Raw genomic sequence first — 20,117 nt, 5'->3', positions numbered from 1 at the left:
GGGTGGCTCAGTGGTTTAGCACCTGCCTTTAGCCCAGGGTGTGATCCTGGAGACTCGGGATCGAGTCCCACATTGGGCTCCCTGCATGGAGCCTGCTTCTCCCTCTGCCTGTGTCTCTGCCTCTCTCTCTGTTTCTCTCATGAACAAATAAATAAAATCTTTAAAAAAAAAAAAAAGACACACTTGCAAATGCTAAGATTAGCCCTTTTCTAAATCTGTTCCTAGGACTGTGTTTAGGCCTATTCCTTATGGAATTGAAGATGTTATGTAATCACAAATAATGTTTTAATGTTCTGATTTTATTTGCTTATGTAACAGATCAGTAATAATACATTATGGGGAATTTGTGATGTATAAGATGATACATAATGAAAAACCCTCACCTCAGTTCCCAAGGCAGCCAACATTTCCCTCTTTTTGTATTTTAGTGATAATATATGCATAGACATGCAAGAGGTGTTTACCTCTTAATTGTGACGATTTTTCTCTATCAGTATTTCACAGCCTACTCAATCTTTAGTATTCCAGTCCATGGATAGAAGTTATTTACGTATTATCTAACCATATCCACTGAAAGGAAAACAGTTCTTCCTTTACTCATATACTTAATGATGTCAGATGTGTAAGTTTTCCTACACCAAGCAATTCTCCAATCCAATTGGGTGTCCTACAATTCAATTCAGTTCTGTCCCTTCTAGGGTTATCATCAGATGCCACAAGTTAAGAACTCAGTCTCAGAAGACTCCCCTCACTGCTGCACGCCCCTCAAGTTTGGCTAATTTGCTAGAACATCTCACATGATTCAGGGAAACATGATTACTGGTTTATTACATTAAAAATGATACAGATAGGGATCCCTGGGTGGCTCAGCGGTTTAGTGCCTGCCTTCGGCCTGGGGCGTGATCTTGGGGCCGGGATTGGGTCCCACATCAGGCTCCCTGCATGGAGCCTGCTTCTCCGTCTGCCTGTGTCTCTGCCTCTCTCTCTCTCTCTCTCTCTCTCTCTCTCTCTCTGTCTATCATGAATAAATAAAATCTTTTTAAAAGTAAAATAAAAATGATACAGATAATAGCTAGATAAAGAGATATGTCAGGTGAGGTCCAGAACAGCCCTAGGCAGAGGAGCCTCTGACTCTATTGGTTTGGGGTGTACCACCCTCACAGCATGTGAGTTTACTAACCTGGAAGCTCTGAATCTCATACTGGAAGGATTATTATGGAGGCTTCATCATTTCGGTGTGATCAATTAATAATCTCAAGCCTCTTCCCTCCCAGGAGAAAAAGGGTGTGTAGTGATCCCACCAAAAAGGGGTAGTCTCATTAGAACAAAAGATGCTCCTATTGGGAAATTCCAAGTGATTTAGGAGCTCTGTGTCAGGAATAAGAGTCAGTGACCAAACACAAAAGTTGTTCCTAGTCCCTTTATCACCTAAGAAAAAGGTTTTAGGTGTTCTCTAGCCAGGAGCCTGGGACAAAGGCCAATATGTGTTTCTTATTATATCACAATATCCCACCCCCACACTGGTTCTTTTCAATATTTTGCAATAAACAGTTCTCAATCTATTTATCTTATGCTTCAAAGATTTAAATATATTAGTTATATACTGCTGCACACTAATACCTTAAAATTTAGTAGCCTTAAACAACAAACATCTTCACAGTTTCTGAGTGTCAGGAATCTGGGAATGACTAAGCTAGGTTGCAGAATCATGTGGTTGCAGTCAAGATACCCATCAGGGTTACATCTAAAGGCTTCAGTAGGCCTGGAGGAGAGGCTTTACATTTGCTCCCCTTAGGAAGCCTCAGCTACTTGTCTGTATGCCCTGTAGGACTTCTCACAACATAACAGATAACTTTCCCCAATAGAAAAATGATAGAACAAGACAGAGGGCTCAATGTCTTTCAAAACCTAACCTCAAAAATACACATCAGTTCTGTGTTTTATTAGTTACATAGACCAAATTGATACAGTGAGGAGGCAACTACCTAGGGTGCTAATATTAGGAGATGGCCATCATTAAGGGCCATCTTGGAGGTAGCTTATCAGGATCGCAAAGTTAAAAGCATTTATCATGTAAAATACAGGCTTTTTAGCATTGCTTTTTATTTTTTTTATTTTTTATTTTTTTTAAAGATTTATTTATTTATGATAGACATAGAGAGAGAGAGAGGCAGAGACACAGGAGGAGGGAGAAGCAGGCTCCATGCCGGGAGCCCGACGTGGGACTCGATCCGGGAACCCCAGGATCCCTCCCTGGGCCAAAGGCAGGCGCTAAACCGCTGCGCCACCCAGGGATCCCAATTTGCTTTTTAAAGCTATGCACTAGATTTGTTTTGGTAACATTATTGACTGAAGTTATTTTCATCTTCCAGATATCTGGAAGATAGTGCTCTAATGAAAGGAAGTGTTTTAGTGTATTTTTTTCTCCCAAATATACTATGTCATAGAAAAGTTGAAAACTTAAATTTTAATCTTTAAAAAAAATTTTTTTTAGGGACACCTGAGTGGCTCAATGGTTGAGCATTTGCCATTGACTCAGAGCGTGATCCCGGTGTCCAGGATGGAGTCCCACATTGGGCTCTTTGCAGGGAGTCTGCTTCTCCCTCTGCCTATGTCTCTGCCTCTCTCTCTGTGTGTCTCTTATAAATAAATAAATAAAATCTTAAAAACAATTTCTTTTTATTTATTTGAGAGAGAGAGTATAAGCACAAACAGGGAGAAGCAGAGGGAGAGGGAGAAGCAGACCGCCCACTGAGCTTGGGAGCCTGACTCTAGGCTGGGTTCCAGGACCCTGAGATCATGATCTAGGCCAAAGGCAGATAATTAATTGAGACACCCAGGTGCCCCAAATTTTAATATTTGAGGCAAAATATTTTGGCTGTATGAATGGTTGCATTAGGGATGACAATATACAAATTTGGTAGTCTACTTAAATCTATTTTACCACTTAGAGTAAATGTAGAAAACTTAACCACTGTATTATCCTTTCCTCTTTATGTTACAGTTGTCATGTTTGTATATATTGAAAACTCCATCAGGCAATGTGATAATTTTTTCTATAAAAAATCAAACATTTTAAAGAACTCAAGAGGAAAATAGTCTGCAATCTTCATCCAGATATTTACCATTGCTATTGCTCTTTTTTCATTCTTGATATTCTAGGTTTCCTTCTAGTATTGTTTTCTGGTTTCTGATGAAAAACCTGTAGTCATTCAAATGGTTCCCCTGCAGATAATGCATTGTTTTTCTCTGGCTGCTTTCAAGATTTGTTTTCTTTGTCTTCAGTATTTAGCAGTATGATTATGAAGTCCCTGCACATGGATTCCTTTGAGGTTTTCTGCTTGGGGTTTGCTGAACATCTTGAATCTATAGGTTTGTATCTTTCACCAAACGTAGGTTTTCAGCTGTTTCCCCACCATTTTTTTTTTCAGCATCACATTCCTTTTCTTCTTTCTTTGTAATTTTTTGTTAGAACATTTGGTGTTATATTTCTGAATTCTAAAATTTCCATTTGGTTCTTTATTTTTAATATTTTTTCAAAAAATAAAAAATAAAATAAAATAAAAAAATTTTTCCCATTTGGTTCTTCTCTTTTTGTTGAGATGTTCTGTTTTTCCATGCATGTCAAGAGTGTTCACATTTGCTTGCAGTAACATTTTTACAGTACTGCTTTAAAGTGTGTGTTAGATAATCTGTGTCATTTAGGTATTCTTTTCACTTGACTGAAAACTAAAATATTAATGTTTATTATAGGTCTATGTGAAATCAGATTATTTCACCATTGCTTAAATCATGTGATGTTTGTGAGCATCTGTTGATTGTTTTTTTCTTTGTGAGTTAAGATTTTCCTGGTTCTTTCAAAGTTCTCAAAGTCTTTGACATGCTAATTAGGGTCTGATCCTTGTTTAATCTACTCTGTGAGGTCACTCTCCTGAGTTCCTCCCTCCCTGCAGTCTCCATCGTACTTTCCCCTTCTCTGGGGCTCCCCTTTCCAATTCTCTGAGGAGAAAGCTGGGGTTTTGAGAACCATGCACTTAAACCACTGTGCCTACATTTGGAGCTAAAAAACTTGATATCTTTGTGTCTTGGTCTTCATCTATAAAATGTAGATAATAATACTACAACGACGAGCATACAGAGCTAAATAAATGTGTTTTTTTAAGATTATTTATTCATGAGAGAGAGAGAGAGAGAGAGAGAGGGGCAGAGACACAGGCAGAGGGAAAAGCAGGCTCCATGCAGGGAGCCCAGTGTGGGACTCTATCCCCGGACTCCAGGACCACGCCCTGGGCCAAAGGCCCAGGCTTAACTGTTGAGCCATCCAGGCGTCCCTAAATAAATGTTACCTAATATTATTTTTATTATTTTTTTAGTTTTTCATAACTGTTAATACAGATTTAGTTTTCTCAGATTTTAAAGCAGTTTTTATCTAGAATTATTCATATATGGGGAAGGTAAACTATGCCATTGTCATCATTAAGACAGGTGATGAAATTAATTTTTGGTCTCTGTCAACAGTTCTACTTTTGGATACCTTCAATTATAAATACAAACTCCAGATTGTAGGATAAATTGTTGGGGTTCTGACATGTAATTTTTCCTGTTAATGAATAGAGCTTTTATGGAGAATAGAAATGAAACAAATAATCCCTTCTGCTAAAGAGTTTACCTGTTATCTAAATAGACAATAAAATCATACATTAATCAACTAGAAACGTTACACTAATATGTCAGAGATAAAGGGAAGCCATACTTCATGATTTGCCTCGGACAGTCCTAGTTTACTTTTTTGGAGGTGGGTGGGCATGTGTATAACTGGTTTTTTGTTTTTAATTTTTATTTATTTATGATAGTCACACACACACACACAGAGAGAGAGAGAGAGAGAGAGAGAGAGAGAGAGAGGCAGAGACATAGGCAGAGGGAGAAGCAGACTCCATGTACCAGGAGCCCAACGTGGGACTTGATCCCGGGTCTCCAGGAAATTGTTAATAGAGCCTCTGTTAGGATAAATTACATGGCTATTTTATAAATACTAGTTAGTTTCAAGAGAATGAAAGGAAAACAATGACAATATCTTCAGAGAGTTTGCTGGGCCTGAGAATTTGCTGGGTGGAGATCGAAGGTACTCAACATAATAAACAAACACTTAGAATTTTGAATAGAAATGTGGGAAAATGCTGTTTTAGAAGCCACAGTTATGCTCATAACATGCAGGACAGACGAATGGCAGGTTCTATTGTAATTATATAGATATGAGGTGATATGATCTTTATTGGTTTTGCTTTTCTACAATGTTTGCAATTCTACTCTTTAGGAGCTTACTACAAAAGGTAGTGTTCAAAAGTTTCAACCTAATAAACGCACCAAAGAAAATCTATAAAGTGAGCAATTAGTATAGTTTTCCTCACAGTTGAAGGATTTTAGAGAAATGTGATTTCTAAAAATAGACTATTTTATTTTATTTTATTTTATTTTTTAAAATAGACTATTTTTTTAGAGCAGTTTTAGGTTCATGGCAAAATTGAGCAGAAGGTACAGATTTTCCACATATGCCCTTTCCCAACTAGTTTCCTATTACTTTCTACTTATATAACATGTTTATTGCCTCCCTTTTTATCAAAATCCCCAGAGTGATACAACTGATAAACCTATGTTGATGATGTTTTTTTTTTTTAACCTCTGGTTTTTTTCCTTTCACTTGATTAAAAACTTAAATATTAATGTTTATCATAGTGCTTTGAGAAATCAGATTATTTTGCCACTGCTTAAATCATGTGATTATTGTTCAAGTGTTTTTGGTGGCTAGGTTAAGTGAGGCAATGGCTTGCTTGAGGCTAAAAAGGAATCCTAATCCTACTGAAATGAAAACTCACAATAAAGTGTAAAGTGATCTTAAAATTGGTTTTCATATGGATAATTCCTTGATGATTTTCTGAAGATTTTTGTTTTTGTATTGCAGGGCCATATTGCAGGACAATATTGCAGGGCAATTTTAGTCATTAGTGATTTATAATGGACCATTTAGTAACTGGAATTCTGGCTCGAAGTCACTCTTTCATGCTGAAAATTAGTTTCCTAGCTGGTATTGCTCAGCCACAAGAACAGATTGTTGAAAAGTTTCCCCACATCCCAATGCTTTGAAATGACTCATACGCTAGCAATATGTACTGAGTACCCTCATGTTACTTCTACTCAAAAAATGATCTTCACAAATTTTATTTTCTCTTTGTTTGAAGTCTCATGAGAGAAACTCACATTATCTTTGTGGAGAAAAAAAATGGAGTAATTAGAAATAGTTGGTTAATTCATTTTTTTTTCATTTTTTTAAATTTTATTTTATTTTTTTAATTAATTTTTATTGGTGTTCGATTTACCAACATACAGAATAACACCCAGTGCTCATCAGTTGGTTAATTCATAATTAGAACTAGTTAATTTGGAGAAATTTCTAACTGGTTCTTTTTTTTTTTTTAAAGATTTTATTTATTTATTCATGAGAGACACACAGAGGAAGGCAGAGACATAGGCAGAGGGAGAAGCAGGTTCCCTGAGAGGAGCCTGATGCGGACCAGATTGCAGGACCCTGGGATCATGACTTGAACTAAAGGCAGATGCTCACCACTGAGCCACCCAGGTGCCCCTCTAACTGGTTCTAAGAATTTATAATTTATTTATTCCTCAGAAAAGTCATAGGAGGTTCACAATAGTCTTTTTACAATTTATAAAGAATGAAACCAAGGCACAGAAATTCACTCCCCCTAAAAATGTGTAACTTCACCAGTGTTCATCCTACCCATAAATGTCATCACTTAGTTGTTCAAGCCCAAAACATAGGTATCATCCTTGATTCTCTTTTTTTCCCTACCCCACAACCAACCTAATATCAAGATCTTTCGATTCTCTCTTCCAAAATATTTTGAAGTTGGCTACTTTTCACCTCTAGTGCTTCACTTCTATGACCAGTTCTAAACTGCATCTCCCACTTGGTCTACTTAAGTAGCTTTCCTACTTGCCCCACTTCTTCCATGTTTGTTTCCTCCTTGACAGCAGTTTATCCTCTGTACAGTAATTAAAACCATCTTTTCGAAATGTAAATATGATCATGATACTTTCTGGTTGCAAGTCCTCCAAGATCCCCATCCTAGAACACAACTGAAACTCCTTATAATTTTGTACAGGATCAGACTGCATCTGGCCACTGCTTACCTCTTCAAAGTAGTTTGCTGTCACTTTCTACTTGTTTCACTTTGCTTAAAATATACAGTCTTTCTTATTCCTTGTCAAAATTTATTCCCTTCTAAGGGTCTTTGTGCTTGTTCCTTTTGTCTGGACCACTTTTCTCTCAGAGTAGCTTTCTCACATACTTTAGTAAAGTTTTTGTTCCAATGTTGTTTCCTGAGAGGCCTTCCTTCCCCAATGACACTCTCTAAATTAAGTCATCTATTTATCTGGCTTATTCTATTTTTTCCATAGCATTTTCACAACTTGAATTTTTCTGTATATTTCTGTCTTCCCATCAGAATGTATATTCTCTGGCTGAGGAAAGCACACTGATTTGTTTATAGCTCTCTTTCTGGAGCTTAGAACGTGCCTGACACTTAACAGGTATTCAAATATTTGTTGAATAAATAAATGAGTGAACTTGTGTACAAGGGTATTCTTTATGATTTTTTGTTTCTTTGTTTTTTCCATAACTTTGTAGGGGAATAGTCAAAGTTTTATGGAGTTTAGCAAGACATATGAAACAGCTATTTAAACTTAATAGCCTTATACAAATGCTGGTTATTCCATTTGTGAATATTACCTATTGGTTTCCTCTGGATTCCCCTTTAAGATTTTATTTGACAGGGAAAGAAACACAAGCAGGGGGACTGAGAGAGGAAGAAGTAGACTTCCCCCTGAGCAGGGAGCCCTAGGCAGAGCTGGATTCCAGGAGCCAGGGATCATGACCTGAAAAGAAGGGAGAGGCTTAACCAACTGAGCCACCCAGGCACCCCTGAATTTCCTCTTTATTCTTGCTTTGGATTTGGACAACATGAAAACAGTAATTATTTCAAATAAATTTGAATTTTTAAATACCTGTTGTGTTCGGGGCTGATAAGTGTTAAGAGGGTTTCAACAATGTGAAAACTTTAGTCTTCTAATGCCTAGGAAGAATTTTACTTTCTAGTTGGGGAAAATGAGATATGCACAAGAGAAACTCCAGAGCATTTCGAATACAACAAAGAAGTAAGCCAGGGATAGAAAATGATAAGAGCAAAAGGAATTTAGAATGTTGGAAAGATTCCTCCTTTAGTGGGTTTCATGTAGGAAGCAAATCTCAAAAGGCCGACGGTGCTCGGAATTTGTGTGTGTAGTGGAAAATAAATGTTCAGAATATTTTGTTAGCCAATGCTCAAACATTAGCCTGATAAATAGCACTTTGGCTGTGCTATTTATTGGCACGGATAGAGCGTCAAGAGCAAATGGTTGGTTTCTTGGCTATATCTACAGCTGTACCTGTATCTATCATCTATCTCTACAGCACCTGATTAACTGCATACCTCCGCGGAGGTAGTTTCTCCACTAATCTTTTCCATCCTCCACTGTTTTTATAGCTGTGTCAGCCAATTTGTTACAAGTCTCGTGCCTACTAATAAGCTATATCCTCGTGGGATCGCCGTATTATTTTGGATGATATTTATGAAGTGCTTAAGACTGCGCTGGGCGTTCGTTCAATAAATCAATAACTGTTATCATTAGTATAAAAGAAATGTGCGTGATGACAAAGAACACTAGCGAAATCGCAACCCTTTCTAGAGGGGAGACGGAAACAGGTGAGGAAGGAGTCAGGCGGGCTCCACAAACCTCGGTCAGATGGACACGCCGCCCGGCCGCGCCCCTCTTAGATCTCTACCTCCTAGGCTCTAGGGCTGCGCACCGCGCCAGCCAGCCTAGGCTCCCGGAAGGTAAACACATCGAAAAGGGCGGGGCAGAAGGCGGGTTCGGGATGGGTGAGTGGCCAGCAGAGAGTGATTGGCAGCTGCCATGTCCACGTGCTTTGGGCTTCGAACTAGCTGTCGCGAGAATTCGATGTAAACAGACCAGTTCCCCGACCTCCGGCTCGCATCCCGGGACGCTCAGCTGAAGCGCATAGGAGTCTGGGGTATGATTCTTTTTGACAAAGCCACGGAGGTGTGCTGCCTGCAAGGAAAAACAGACGTGTTCCTACCTCCCCCTGCTCGCCTGCGTTCGCAACCGAACCTGACACCTCGGCTTCACCCGAACTTACAGACTGTTTTGTTTTCCCTGGAGCCCCAGCGGATTGGCTAAACTCAGGAGGCGGGTCCGCCTCTTTTCTACTTGCTGGTTGGCGAAGCTGACCTCCAAGGGCGGTGCCCGGCCGCAGCCAGCTTCCTTCTGGGATTGGCTAGAAAAGTAGTTCCGCCGAGGCGTGGTAGGAAGTGGTGGCCGTCAATCACAAGGGGAGACTCCAAACACTGAGCCTTGAGCTGGAGAACAGCGTTTACCGGCGGGGCGGCCGGTGAGAGGCTGGCGGGGCTGTGGCTTTGGGGAGGCTTGGAGGGGATGAGGGGCCAGCAGCGTGAGGGGAGCGGGCTCGGCTGGCAGGGATTCGACGACGGAGAGCTGTCGAGTTTGGAGGGGGAGGGGAGTGGAGGGGAGGAAGGGCAAGGGGCCAGAGGGCGGCGGGGGGCAGCGGTGGCTCCGCGTTGGAGGTTAAGTGGGTAGAGCTGTGTTAGTGTCTTTCAGGGAAGTAGGGCCTGAGGGGCTGGCGAGGGTCGTCCTCAGGAGACAGGGCCCTTAAAGGACATTTCTTGAGAGGCTTGTTTCGGGAAATAAGGGGTGGAATGGAAATGAGTGGACTGAGGGGCTAGTGGCGAAGATACGTACCTGGGCTGCGTGGGGCAGAGGGTGTTTTTGTTGTAGCAGATGGGACCCATCAGTTTGGGAATTTTCAAATAAGGTGTTGAAATACTCCCCACTTAGAAGTGATGGTTTTAGGGGCTTTCAAGATTAGTTCCAGGCTGTGGACTTTCCTGAGCCCTGTAAGAGATCGTTAATATTGCTGTCAATCCTCTTTTAACCTTAACCAAGTACACTACACGCTCTTAAAACCTTCCTAGTGATTCAGATGCTGATTGGACATTCAAGGATCAGGATTCAGTGATGTGACAGGAAAGGATAAGGGGCTTCTAATGTCATATAAGATTTTATTATTTGTTTAGATTCTGGTGTTTAGGTTACAATAGCAGAGGATTGACAAATATGATTTTAAAACTCTTCTTAAATTATAGACCATGCAGCCTTTTTTTTTTTTTTGGTAGCTATAATTGACATATAACATTATATTAGTTTTAGGTGTACAACATAATCTTTTGATATTTGTACATATTGTGAAATGATCACCACAATAAGTCTAGTTAACGTCTATCACCATACATAGTTATAATCTGCAGTCTTGCTCATAGATTCCCATTTGTCTTAGTTGGAAGATATTAATTACCTTACTCTTCCATTAGGTCCTCAAATATTGTGCCATGTGTATTTTCACTATCTCAAGATTTTAGTACATTCTTTAATTTTGGCTTTAATTAGAGGTAGCACATTTATTTTTATTTTTTATTTTTATTATTTTTTTAGCACATTTATTTTTATAGAGATCTTGTGCTAGACTTTCCATCTCTTACCTTTCTAGCTTATGTTAACAGTGGAGCAGAGGGACCAGAAAGAGTCTTAACTAGTTTTTTGGTTCTGAGGCTTAGTCCAAATAAAATGTCATGATAATTAGAAAACTACTTTATCTACTTCCTCTCCTAATTGCTCCCCTTTTTGATGTAATGGGAATTACTGGGAGGGTTTCCTGCATTTTAGGCATTTTCGGTAAGGGATCTCTAGTGAGCAATCATAAACATCTATCCCCAACAATAATGATCCATTTTTTAAACTATCTCTTTGTGCTGGCAACAGGTTTAGTGAATGAAGCTATGGCTACAGATTCTCCGAGAAGACCCAGTCGTTGTACTGGTGGAGTTGTGGTTCGCCCCCAGGCTGTCACGTAAGCAAATTTCAGATAAGCCTAAAAGCTAAAGAAAATTTGCTCAGAATAGTAACTAACATTCAGGTTTCCTTCCTGAACATTGATTACTTTTGTAGAATCTACTTAATTTTGGCTTTACAGGATGATAAATATTGCCAAGGCCAAAGAAAACGAATAATGGAGGATCAAGTTAATGTATTCACATTTATAGGGTACATCAAAAGTACTGTGCTAAATCCTAAAGAGTAATGTTTTTTTAAACTCCAGGTTCAAAAATTGGTGGCTCATTAAATCAATTCAGTGGATCAGGACCGTTACTTAAAAAATTAAACATAAAAATAGTACTTAATATTGGGAGTATTCTTTTGTGACACACGCTATTCATTTGTATGTATATGTTGACCAGATCCTGATGTATAATGTGTCTCTTATCTAGGTCTCAGGCAGAAAGTTTCAAAGTCAGTGTCATAAAGAGTATATTCTGTATTTTAAGTGTTCTTTGCCAAAGCCTATTTATCTAGATCATATCTAGGAGCATATGATCTAATGTGGTTTTAAGATATGTATACCTGGAGTCACTATAATCAGTAAAAAAGGTGCTAGCAAAATAAGAGAATTGCAAAGGAGTTTTTTAGTGGGAGTATTCAGTGGAAATATTTTAGTATTTTAGATCCTAAAGGGTTTTATTAAGAAGTTAACATAGTGTACTTTAAAGGCTGAATAGAGTTTGGGCGATTAGAATCAAAGGTACATTTTATTTTTTTATTTTTAAAAATATTTTATTTATTTATTCATGAGAGATACACAGAGAGAGAGGGAGAGAGGGAGAGAGGGAGAAGCCAGCTCCTAGCAAGGAGCCTGATGTGGGACTTGATCCCCACCCCAGGATCTTGCCCTGAGCCAAAGGCAGACGTTCAACCGCTGAGCCACCCAGGTGTCCCAGTATTTTTCTATAATACTTCTTTTTTCCCCTCCTGTATTTCCCCGGGCCATATTTTTTTGCTAACTGTGGACCATGGCATATTATTAACTATGAATTAGGTACTCTTTCAGTCTTCATTTTACAGGTGAGAAAGCCAAAGCAGGGAGAAATTAAGTAAATTGTCCTTGGGAACAGCCAAGAAAGGGAGCCTGGGTCAAACCAGATTTGTCTCCAGAGTCTGTGCTTTGGCAGTTGCCTCACTATATAGTATTCAACTTATATGGCTTTTTGTTATTCAACACATAATTTTAGTGTTTTCAAAAAAATCTTTTATTAATTTGTACTCTTAACAAATAATGCTCAAGCATCTACTCCATGCCTGCAGTACTGGCTTATAGATTCTGGAGATAGAAAGTAAGTATAAGAGTTGGAGTCCTCTCTGCAGTAGAGTTTACAGTCTAGTAGAGGAAACAGTAAATAAGTAAAGAGATTACATGCTTTGACAGTACACAGTGTGCTAGGATAGAGAATGACAGTGGGGAGTCTGACTTCAGGCTGTCAGGAAGGGCCTCTCTGAGGAGGTGCCACTTAAGCTGGAGAAATGAAAGGGATGGAAGAGTATGGGAAGGAGTCCAGGCAGAAAGAAAGCTGGCGTAAAGGTCTTGACTCCAAGAGCCTGGTGTATTCTAGGAATGGAAGTTGTGTATGACCCAAGCAGAGTGAGGACAGTGGCAGAAAAATGAGGTTGGAGAGGCAGGCCTAATCAAATTGTGTGTGTGTTTTTGTTTTTTCCGCCTAATCAGTTTTTGTAGCTATCTAAGGCATATTGCTTTTTTATAGGATTTCGGATAACTCAGAGGAGTTTCTTCAAATGTAATTTTTCACATGAAATGAAATGAATTTGATTTGGTATCTTGAAGGATTTTTTTTCCCACTTCCTGGTATCCATATACTTCCCATTTAAAATATCTTAGTGACCTTGGGATCCCTGGGTGGCGCAGCGGTTTGGCGCCTGCCTTTGGCCCAGGGCACGATCCTGGAGACCCAGGATCGAATCCCGCATCGGGCTCCTAGTGCATGGAGCCTGCTTCTCCCTCTGCCTATGTCTCTGCGCCTCTCTCTCTCTCTCCCTCTGTGACTATCATAAATAAATAAAAATTAAAAAAAAATATCTTAGTGACCTTAACAGTATCATTTTTCTTCACTTATGCATTTTAATATTTTCCCATGTCTTATCTACGGCAAAAGTTCTGTGAGGAGTTCCTAGTATCTCTTAATGCCTATGCCTGCAGCAAAATACGGATTGGTTTTCCTGTATATAGGTAAGGGACTAGGTACATAACCAACCTAAAGAGAAGGTCACTACATACTGAGTCATCAGCCACAGTTTTTTCTTGCCCTGACTGGGGAATTCTTTTGCTTTGACTCAGGAGGAGGAAGGTCCTACTTTAGCCTTGTGTCATCACTCCTTCAAATACAGGTTAGAGTATCTATGTCAAATTAAGAGAGCATGACTTTTCAGAATAGATAATGTTAAAAAATATTAATATATCACTTGCATTTCATTTAGTAACGTCTACAAAGAAACTAGAAAGTGCGATAGCAGAATTACCAGTTGATGAGAATTAGTCTTTTTTCTTTTTTTTTATATTATGAGTAACTTTATGAGGGATTGTAGAAAGAGCTTTTCCATGTTTTGTTTTAAGCTGTGAGGATAAATTTTTATCCATTTCACCCTTTTGCAGGGAGCAGTCCTACATGGAAAGTGTCGTGACTTTTCTACAGGATGTTGTGCCACAGGTAAGTGTCTGCATAGTTTCAGAAATAGTCGATTTTACCATTGGCCAGGAAAGTTCTGAAATGTTCTCTTTCCTAAACTTGACACTAGTATCAACAACTTCAGAAAGACTTTTGATGTTTTAGCATCCTGAGCATTGGCAGGGTAGAACTGTACTTGTTAGTATTACATGTGCCTTAGTTTTGTACTGATAGTGGCACAATTATTATTCCTCAGGACTTGCTCTCTTAAGAGGAATCAAGGTGAGATGTTAGTTGAGAGATAGGACTTGGGACTCTGTAGTTGGGTTCTATTTCCAGAACCTTTCTCTTGTCCTAGTTAAATGTTGCCTGTCTGAAGTGATGAAAGCAAAGTATATATTTTGCATATCATTAACTAGATAGTATATAAACTAAATACCACACTGAGCACAAATCTACATGTCCTTCATATTGAGCAGTATATTTATGCCAAGTGGAGTATGCCTTGTTACTTTAGCTTAGAGTTCTCTCTATATAAGTGTAAGAATAAAGAATGAGAGCAGCCCTCTTGGGATCATATCTAGTGCACTGTTGTCCAGATTTAACATAAGTATCACTTGGCATGTGTGTTAAAAATAATAATTTCCAGACCCCGTCCCAGAGAGTTTGACTCAGTGGAATCAAGGTGGCATCCAGTAACTTGTGTCTGTTGTGAGAACCTCCAGTGATTCTTGTGAAACAGTGGCTGTGGGAAGCTCTGTTGAGTGGAACTCCTGAAGGGAAAGGTATTTTCTCCCTGTGGTGGTGTCAGTGTTTCCTGACTGCCAGGGTATCTTAACTGTGCTGTTCAAAACAGGAATTCATAGATCCAATGTCCCAGCTTTCTGACAGCATCCTAGGAAAGTCTAAAACCCAGACTTCAGTTATATTACATAAGTTGTATTTATCAAATAAGGGAAGGTATCAGGGAATGTGGGTACTCCCTTATCACATTCAGATAACTTTAATGGAAATAGGTCACAATGACAAGGTCTCTGGGGCATGTAAGGAATGATAAATGCTTTCCTTTTCTGAGGAACTTGGTTACTAAGGGAAGTCAAGTTGCTGAAACAAGCAGAGATTACAGCAGCATATCAGTAAGTGTTATACATGATAGTGCAGACTGAATATGTAATTGCTAAGAGAATGCATAGCAAAGAAAGAGTGAAAGAGTCAAATTCTAAAGGACACTGGAAATAGCAGTTGAAATGAACGGAAAGGTTGGGTATTTAATGTTGGAGGAAACGGGCTAGCTGGGTATGGTAGGGCAACAGAGTTGCTGTGGCGGCAGAGCATCTTGGACTCTGCATGGAATGCCAGTTCTAGAGAGCATCCGGGGGCTGAAATCCAACCTGGTTTCTACAAACTGCTCTTTCTCTTAAACCCTGAGCCCTGGCATGAGGGTAGTTCCAAATAAGGGGCATTTAAAAAGTTTTGTCATTTGCCTACCCCTAGAGTGCCTCTTTATCACGTTTTTACAAAGGTACCTTTTGTGTTGGTGGAAACCCTGCGTAGCAAGCAGTTTTTATTGGCTGGAGGAGAGAGGCTTTGGTGAGAGCTTTAAGGGAATAGAGAGAAATAAGAATACCAGATTGACTAATAGATTAAAAATAGGGGGCTGTTAAAACTGATAGGGTAAAAATGCTGGAGGTAGAAGATTTAGTTTTTTGAGCATTATACGCGAGGAAGGGGATAATCTATACAATTGATTATGAAGATTTGGATCAGAGTAGCAGCTATGTAAGTAAAGTTGTAGTTATGGATTTAAGAATTAGAATATTCAAGAAATTTATTTTATACAAGTCATTTTTCTGTTTACCCTGGAAAGAAAGTAAAAATACAGGCAGCAGACATTGACTTGAGCACCCATTATGGGCCAGGCACTGTGTTAAGTTGAAGGGATATTTGGTGCCTTTCCTTAAGGCTTCATGATCTTGTGCAGCAGTTAGCAAACTTTCTGTAAAGGGCTAGATAAGTTTTGCAGTTCATATAATATCTGTTGCAACTACTTGACACTGCTTTTTATGTAAAGGAAAAGGCATGGCTGTATTAAAATAAAACTTTACTTATAAACATAGGTGGTGGGCCAGATTTGGTGACCTGTGGCCTCTTTTTTCACATTTAATCCAGAATCCCCCAGTGGTACTTTGCAGTCAGCCGTTTGGAAAATTATATTTTTTGCTGATGTGTTCCAACTCCTGTTCTGGAAATCATCAAATTCCTAGAGCTTAGAGATTATTCTCTGAGTTTCCAAATACCCACAAAAGGGAGAAAATGTGTTATTAGACTGGTGTCAGCTTCTTCAGCTATTACAGAGAGTGAATTCCCATTGTGTTCAACAGATGTTATTATGGCTAGTAGATGCCGTTAGCTATGCTCTTTATTCTAATAATTTTACCTATGAACATCTGCTAAAAAATAATTCAGTAAAGAAGAAAGTTAAAGCTCAGAACTTTTTTTTTTAAGATTTTATTTATTTATTCATGAGAGACACAGAGAGAGGCAGAGACATAGGCAGAGGGAGAAGCATGTTCCCTGCGGGGAGCCTGATGAGGGACTTGATTTCAGGACCTGGGGATCACGACCTGAGCCAAAGGCAGATGCTCAGCCTCTGAGCCACCCAGGTGCCCCAAGGCTCAGAGCTTTTCAGTGTGTGTGAAAATTCTGCATTTTCAGTGTAAAACATTGTAGCCAGCCCAATTATCAGTAGCAGTTAAACAAATTATGGTATGTGATCCCTATAGAGTGATTTGCTGTAATTAGAAATTATACTTTTTGGCACAATGAAGGTTATTTTCTCTACAGTAAAAAAAGTAAAATATATTCATACAGCATATAAATAGAACTTATCTATAGTGATTGTAATCGTGCCTTTTAAAGTTCAACAATTAAAAAAAATAAAGGTCAGCAATAACTTTATGCTTATGAATGTGTGGATATGTTAGAAACCTGGTAAGGAATAAAAGGAGAAATGAATAAATCCTGTAAATAAGGGGGTGAAAGTTTTGATTGTAAATAGGAGGGCTAGGGCAGCCCGGGTGGCTCAGCGGTTTAGCGTCGCCGTCAGCCCAGGGTGTGATTCTGGAGACCGGGTATCGAGTCCCGCATTGGGCTCCCTGCATGGAGCCTGCTTCTCCCTCTGCCTGTGTCTCTGACTCTCTCTCTGTGTGTGTCTCTCATGAATAAATAAATAAATAAATAAATAGGCTAAAGTAGCTGGATCTTGGTTGAATAAAGAAGGCTAATAATTGGTGCTCTGACCTACATTAAGATAGCAAGTGAAAGGCGGATGGGTGGTGGATAAGTATGTGCTTCACTGAGAGTAAAATACCTTACACATGCCACCTTCATGCAGACCTTCAGGAAGGCACACAAGAAGCAGCACTCAAATGCCTTAGCCTCACAGAATTGTATCAAGAATGCTTAGTAAAGAATACTGTGTCTGCTAAGGAGAGAGGGAAACTTGAAGACAAAGCAAAAATGTACAAGGCTTGTTTTGAAAGTCTTATTCTACCCCCCCCCCAAGGGGAAAGAAAAGAAGTTCAAGAAACAAGAAGTTTCAGAATATTGAAAGACCTCATTCAGCTTTGTTTTGTTTTGCATATTGCTCAGAAATCAAAGGAGAGCATCCTGTAAATGTTGCAAAAGAATTTGGGGAATGTTGAATAATGCTGCAGGTGATAAGCAGCCTTATAATAAATATACTATCCTAAAGACAGTTTTGAAAAATGTTATTGCTTTACCAGATTAAAGGAGAGTGTGATGTAGGGGAAAAAAAGAAGTTGTCTTAAATGCACTGTGCTATTCTAGATTGGATGCTGGGACAGGGATAGGACATTAGTGGAAAAACTGACAAAATCCAAATAAAGTCTGGGGTTTAATTAATAATACTGCATCAATGTCAGTGTCATAGTTTTGACAAATGGGCCATGCATGGTAAGGCTGGATTTGTTAGATAGTTAACATTAGGGGAAACTGGCTGAGGGAGTATAGGGCTGGGAACTCTGCCCTATATTTAATAATTAAAATTACTCTGAAATATAGTTTATTTTTAAAAATATTTTGAGAGAGTGAGTGAGAGAGAGCACACAAGTTTGGGAGGGAGAGGCCAGGGGTGAAGGGGAGAAGCAGAGGGAGAGGGAGAAGCACACCTCCCCCTGGGCAGGGAGCCTGGCCCAGGCCTCGCTCCCAGGACCCTAGATCACGCCTTGAGATGAAGGCAGACGCTTAACCGATGAACCACCCATGCACCCCTAAAGTATATTTTTAAAAAAGTTTTCAAAGATGAGAAGAGCAAGACCAAAGACGAGGAAGTAGGCGAGGACGTAGTGGTCAAAGATAAAGTTATGAATTAGCTGGCTGTAATGTAGGCTTTCCTCTTCTCCAAAGGAATTGATTACCTGATACACATCTCACTTTTTTTTTTTAAGACAATGAAGTTGTAAGGATTTGTAAGATAATTTCTGTTGTAAATCTATTAAAGTAATTCTTTTAGTAGTATTTTCAGTGTAGATGATTTTCAGTTATCATACAAATTAATACTTTGTATGATACAGTACAGGGGCTGTAAATTGGTATGGAAATTTAAAGCAGGTCACATATAACTCAGATTATATGCAGGATGGTAGTTTTTGTATGCTTCTGGTATAGCTTATGTTAAATCATTGTTTTGTGAACTGAGTACCACTTTATAATTGAAAAGGTCTTTTGTTGACATTCTAAATGCTTGTAAATATATATAGTGTTTAAAAACTTTAGAAACATTTGCTTTGTGGAGAGATGACTCACTTTGAATACTGATGGATACCGTTGACTCTTTTCCTATGATTTCATGGCAGTTTATGCTTATCTTTGTGAACCTTGCAGGCCTCCAGAAACCAGCTAATAGGTTGGGTCTAGAAGCCAGACCAAAGACACAAAAAGTAATACTGTACTTTTTTTCATCCCCAACTCTGGCCCTTGCCTTCCAACTGAAACTGAAGGCAAGCTGGAAGTAATACTTTGAAAAATTCTAGGTAGAGTGTAATTACCTGATCATAAACACATGAGACTAAATAGATACACCTGGTAGTTTTGTTTATTTCTTAAGCCTTCTTATTTGTTGGCCAACATAGGGGTTGATTTAGTTTTTTGAGTGCCTTTGCATTATACTGATGCTTCTTTATTCCTTTTTTTTTTTTTTAAAGGTTTATTTATTTATTTATTCAGAGAGAGCGAGAGAGAGGCAGAGACACAACACAGGCAGAGGGAGAAGCAGGCTCCATGCAGGAAGCCTGACGTGGGACTCAGTCCCAGATCTCCAGGATCACACCCCGGGCTTCAGGCGGCGCTAAACCACTGCGCCACCGGGGCTGCCCATATACTGATGCTTCTTAATAGACTATGATCGTCATATTTTAGGTTTCTGCAATTTTTTAATAGTTTAAATTCCTTTAATCAAGATTGTCAGTCTCCTAGATAACTTTCTTTAGGAGTAAAAATATCACAAAATGTGCTGGTTCCCAAGATGTAGGATTGGTGAAATTGGAGAGGGATAGAGTTGGTTTTATCTAAGTTAGTTTTTGTCTTGAACATCAGTAATATTAGAGCTGTAAAACATTTTTATTCAAACATTTCTGTTTACTATGCAGGCTTACAGTGGAACACCTCTAACAGAAGAAAAGGAGAAAATAGTCTGGGTCAGATTTGAAAATGCAGATTTAAATGGTATGGTTTTAACTTTTTTGGGACTTATGAATTATGCTTGTTTGGGGTTGACTTGATTCCAAAAGAGAACTCTTAACTTCAGTTGGGTTACTTTCTCTTACAGCAACTGTTTAGTTTTCAAAATAGATTCATTTTTATTTATTTATTTAAAGATTTTATTTATTCATGAGAGACAGAAAGAGAGAGAGAGGCAGAGACAGAGCAGGCTCTGTGCAGGGAGCCCGACGTAGGACTCAATCCTGGGTCTCCAGGATCACACCTTGGGCCAAAGGTGGTGCTAAACTGCTGAGCCATCTGGGCTGCCCCAATAAATTCATTTTTAATTTAAAAAGTAACATAATCACACTACAGAAACTTCATTGGAACTGATATTCTATTGTACAAATCTGAAATTAGCTATAACATATAGTGCCTAGGACATAGATTTCTTAGAAAATAAATTATTCAGGTTTGGTCAGATATGTAGGATTTATAACTGCATAGTTTTTTTTTTTTAAAGTTTTTATTTATTTATTCATGAGAGACACAGAGAGAGAGTCAGAGACACAGGCAGAGGGAGAAGCAGGCTCCACGCAGGGAGCCCGATGTAGGACTCGATGCCGGGACTTCAGGATCACACCCTGGGCCAAAGGCAGGCGCCAAACCACTGAG

General features: G+C 39.1%; 1 protein-coding gene across 8 annotated transcripts in view; it reads left to right on the top strand.

The window, feature by feature from the left end:
• Window positions 1-9,099: 9,099 nt before the first annotated feature.
• BCAS3 (BCAS3 microtubule associated cell migration factor) overlaps window positions 9,100-20,117 on the top strand; it is a 594,925-nt gene continuing 583,907 nt past the window's right edge. For all 8 annotated transcript variants that reach the window (XM_055337273.1, XM_055337276.1, XM_055337244.1 and 5 more), the window contains exons 1-4: window positions 9,100-9,526; window positions 10,972-11,059; window positions 13,709-13,763; window positions 19,391-19,466. In XM_055337273.1, the coding sequence (XP_055193248.1) occupies window positions 10,989-11,059; window positions 13,709-13,763; window positions 19,391-19,466 (202 nt within the window). In that variant the 5' untranslated portion in view covers window positions 9,100-9,526; window positions 10,972-10,988. The remainder of the gene's footprint in view (window positions 9,527-10,971; window positions 11,060-13,708; window positions 13,764-19,390; window positions 19,467-20,117) is intronic.

Source organism: Nyctereutes procyonoides, unplaced genomic scaffold (assembly GCF_905146905.1).
Source record: "Nyctereutes procyonoides isolate TBG_1078 unplaced genomic scaffold, NYPRO_anot_genome, whole genome shotgun sequence".
Lineage (NCBI taxonomy): Eukaryota > Metazoa > Chordata > Mammalia > Carnivora > Canidae > Nyctereutes > Nyctereutes procyonoides.
Note: the sequence above shows the minus strand (reverse complement) of the source record. Positions and strands in the feature narration are given on the sequence as shown.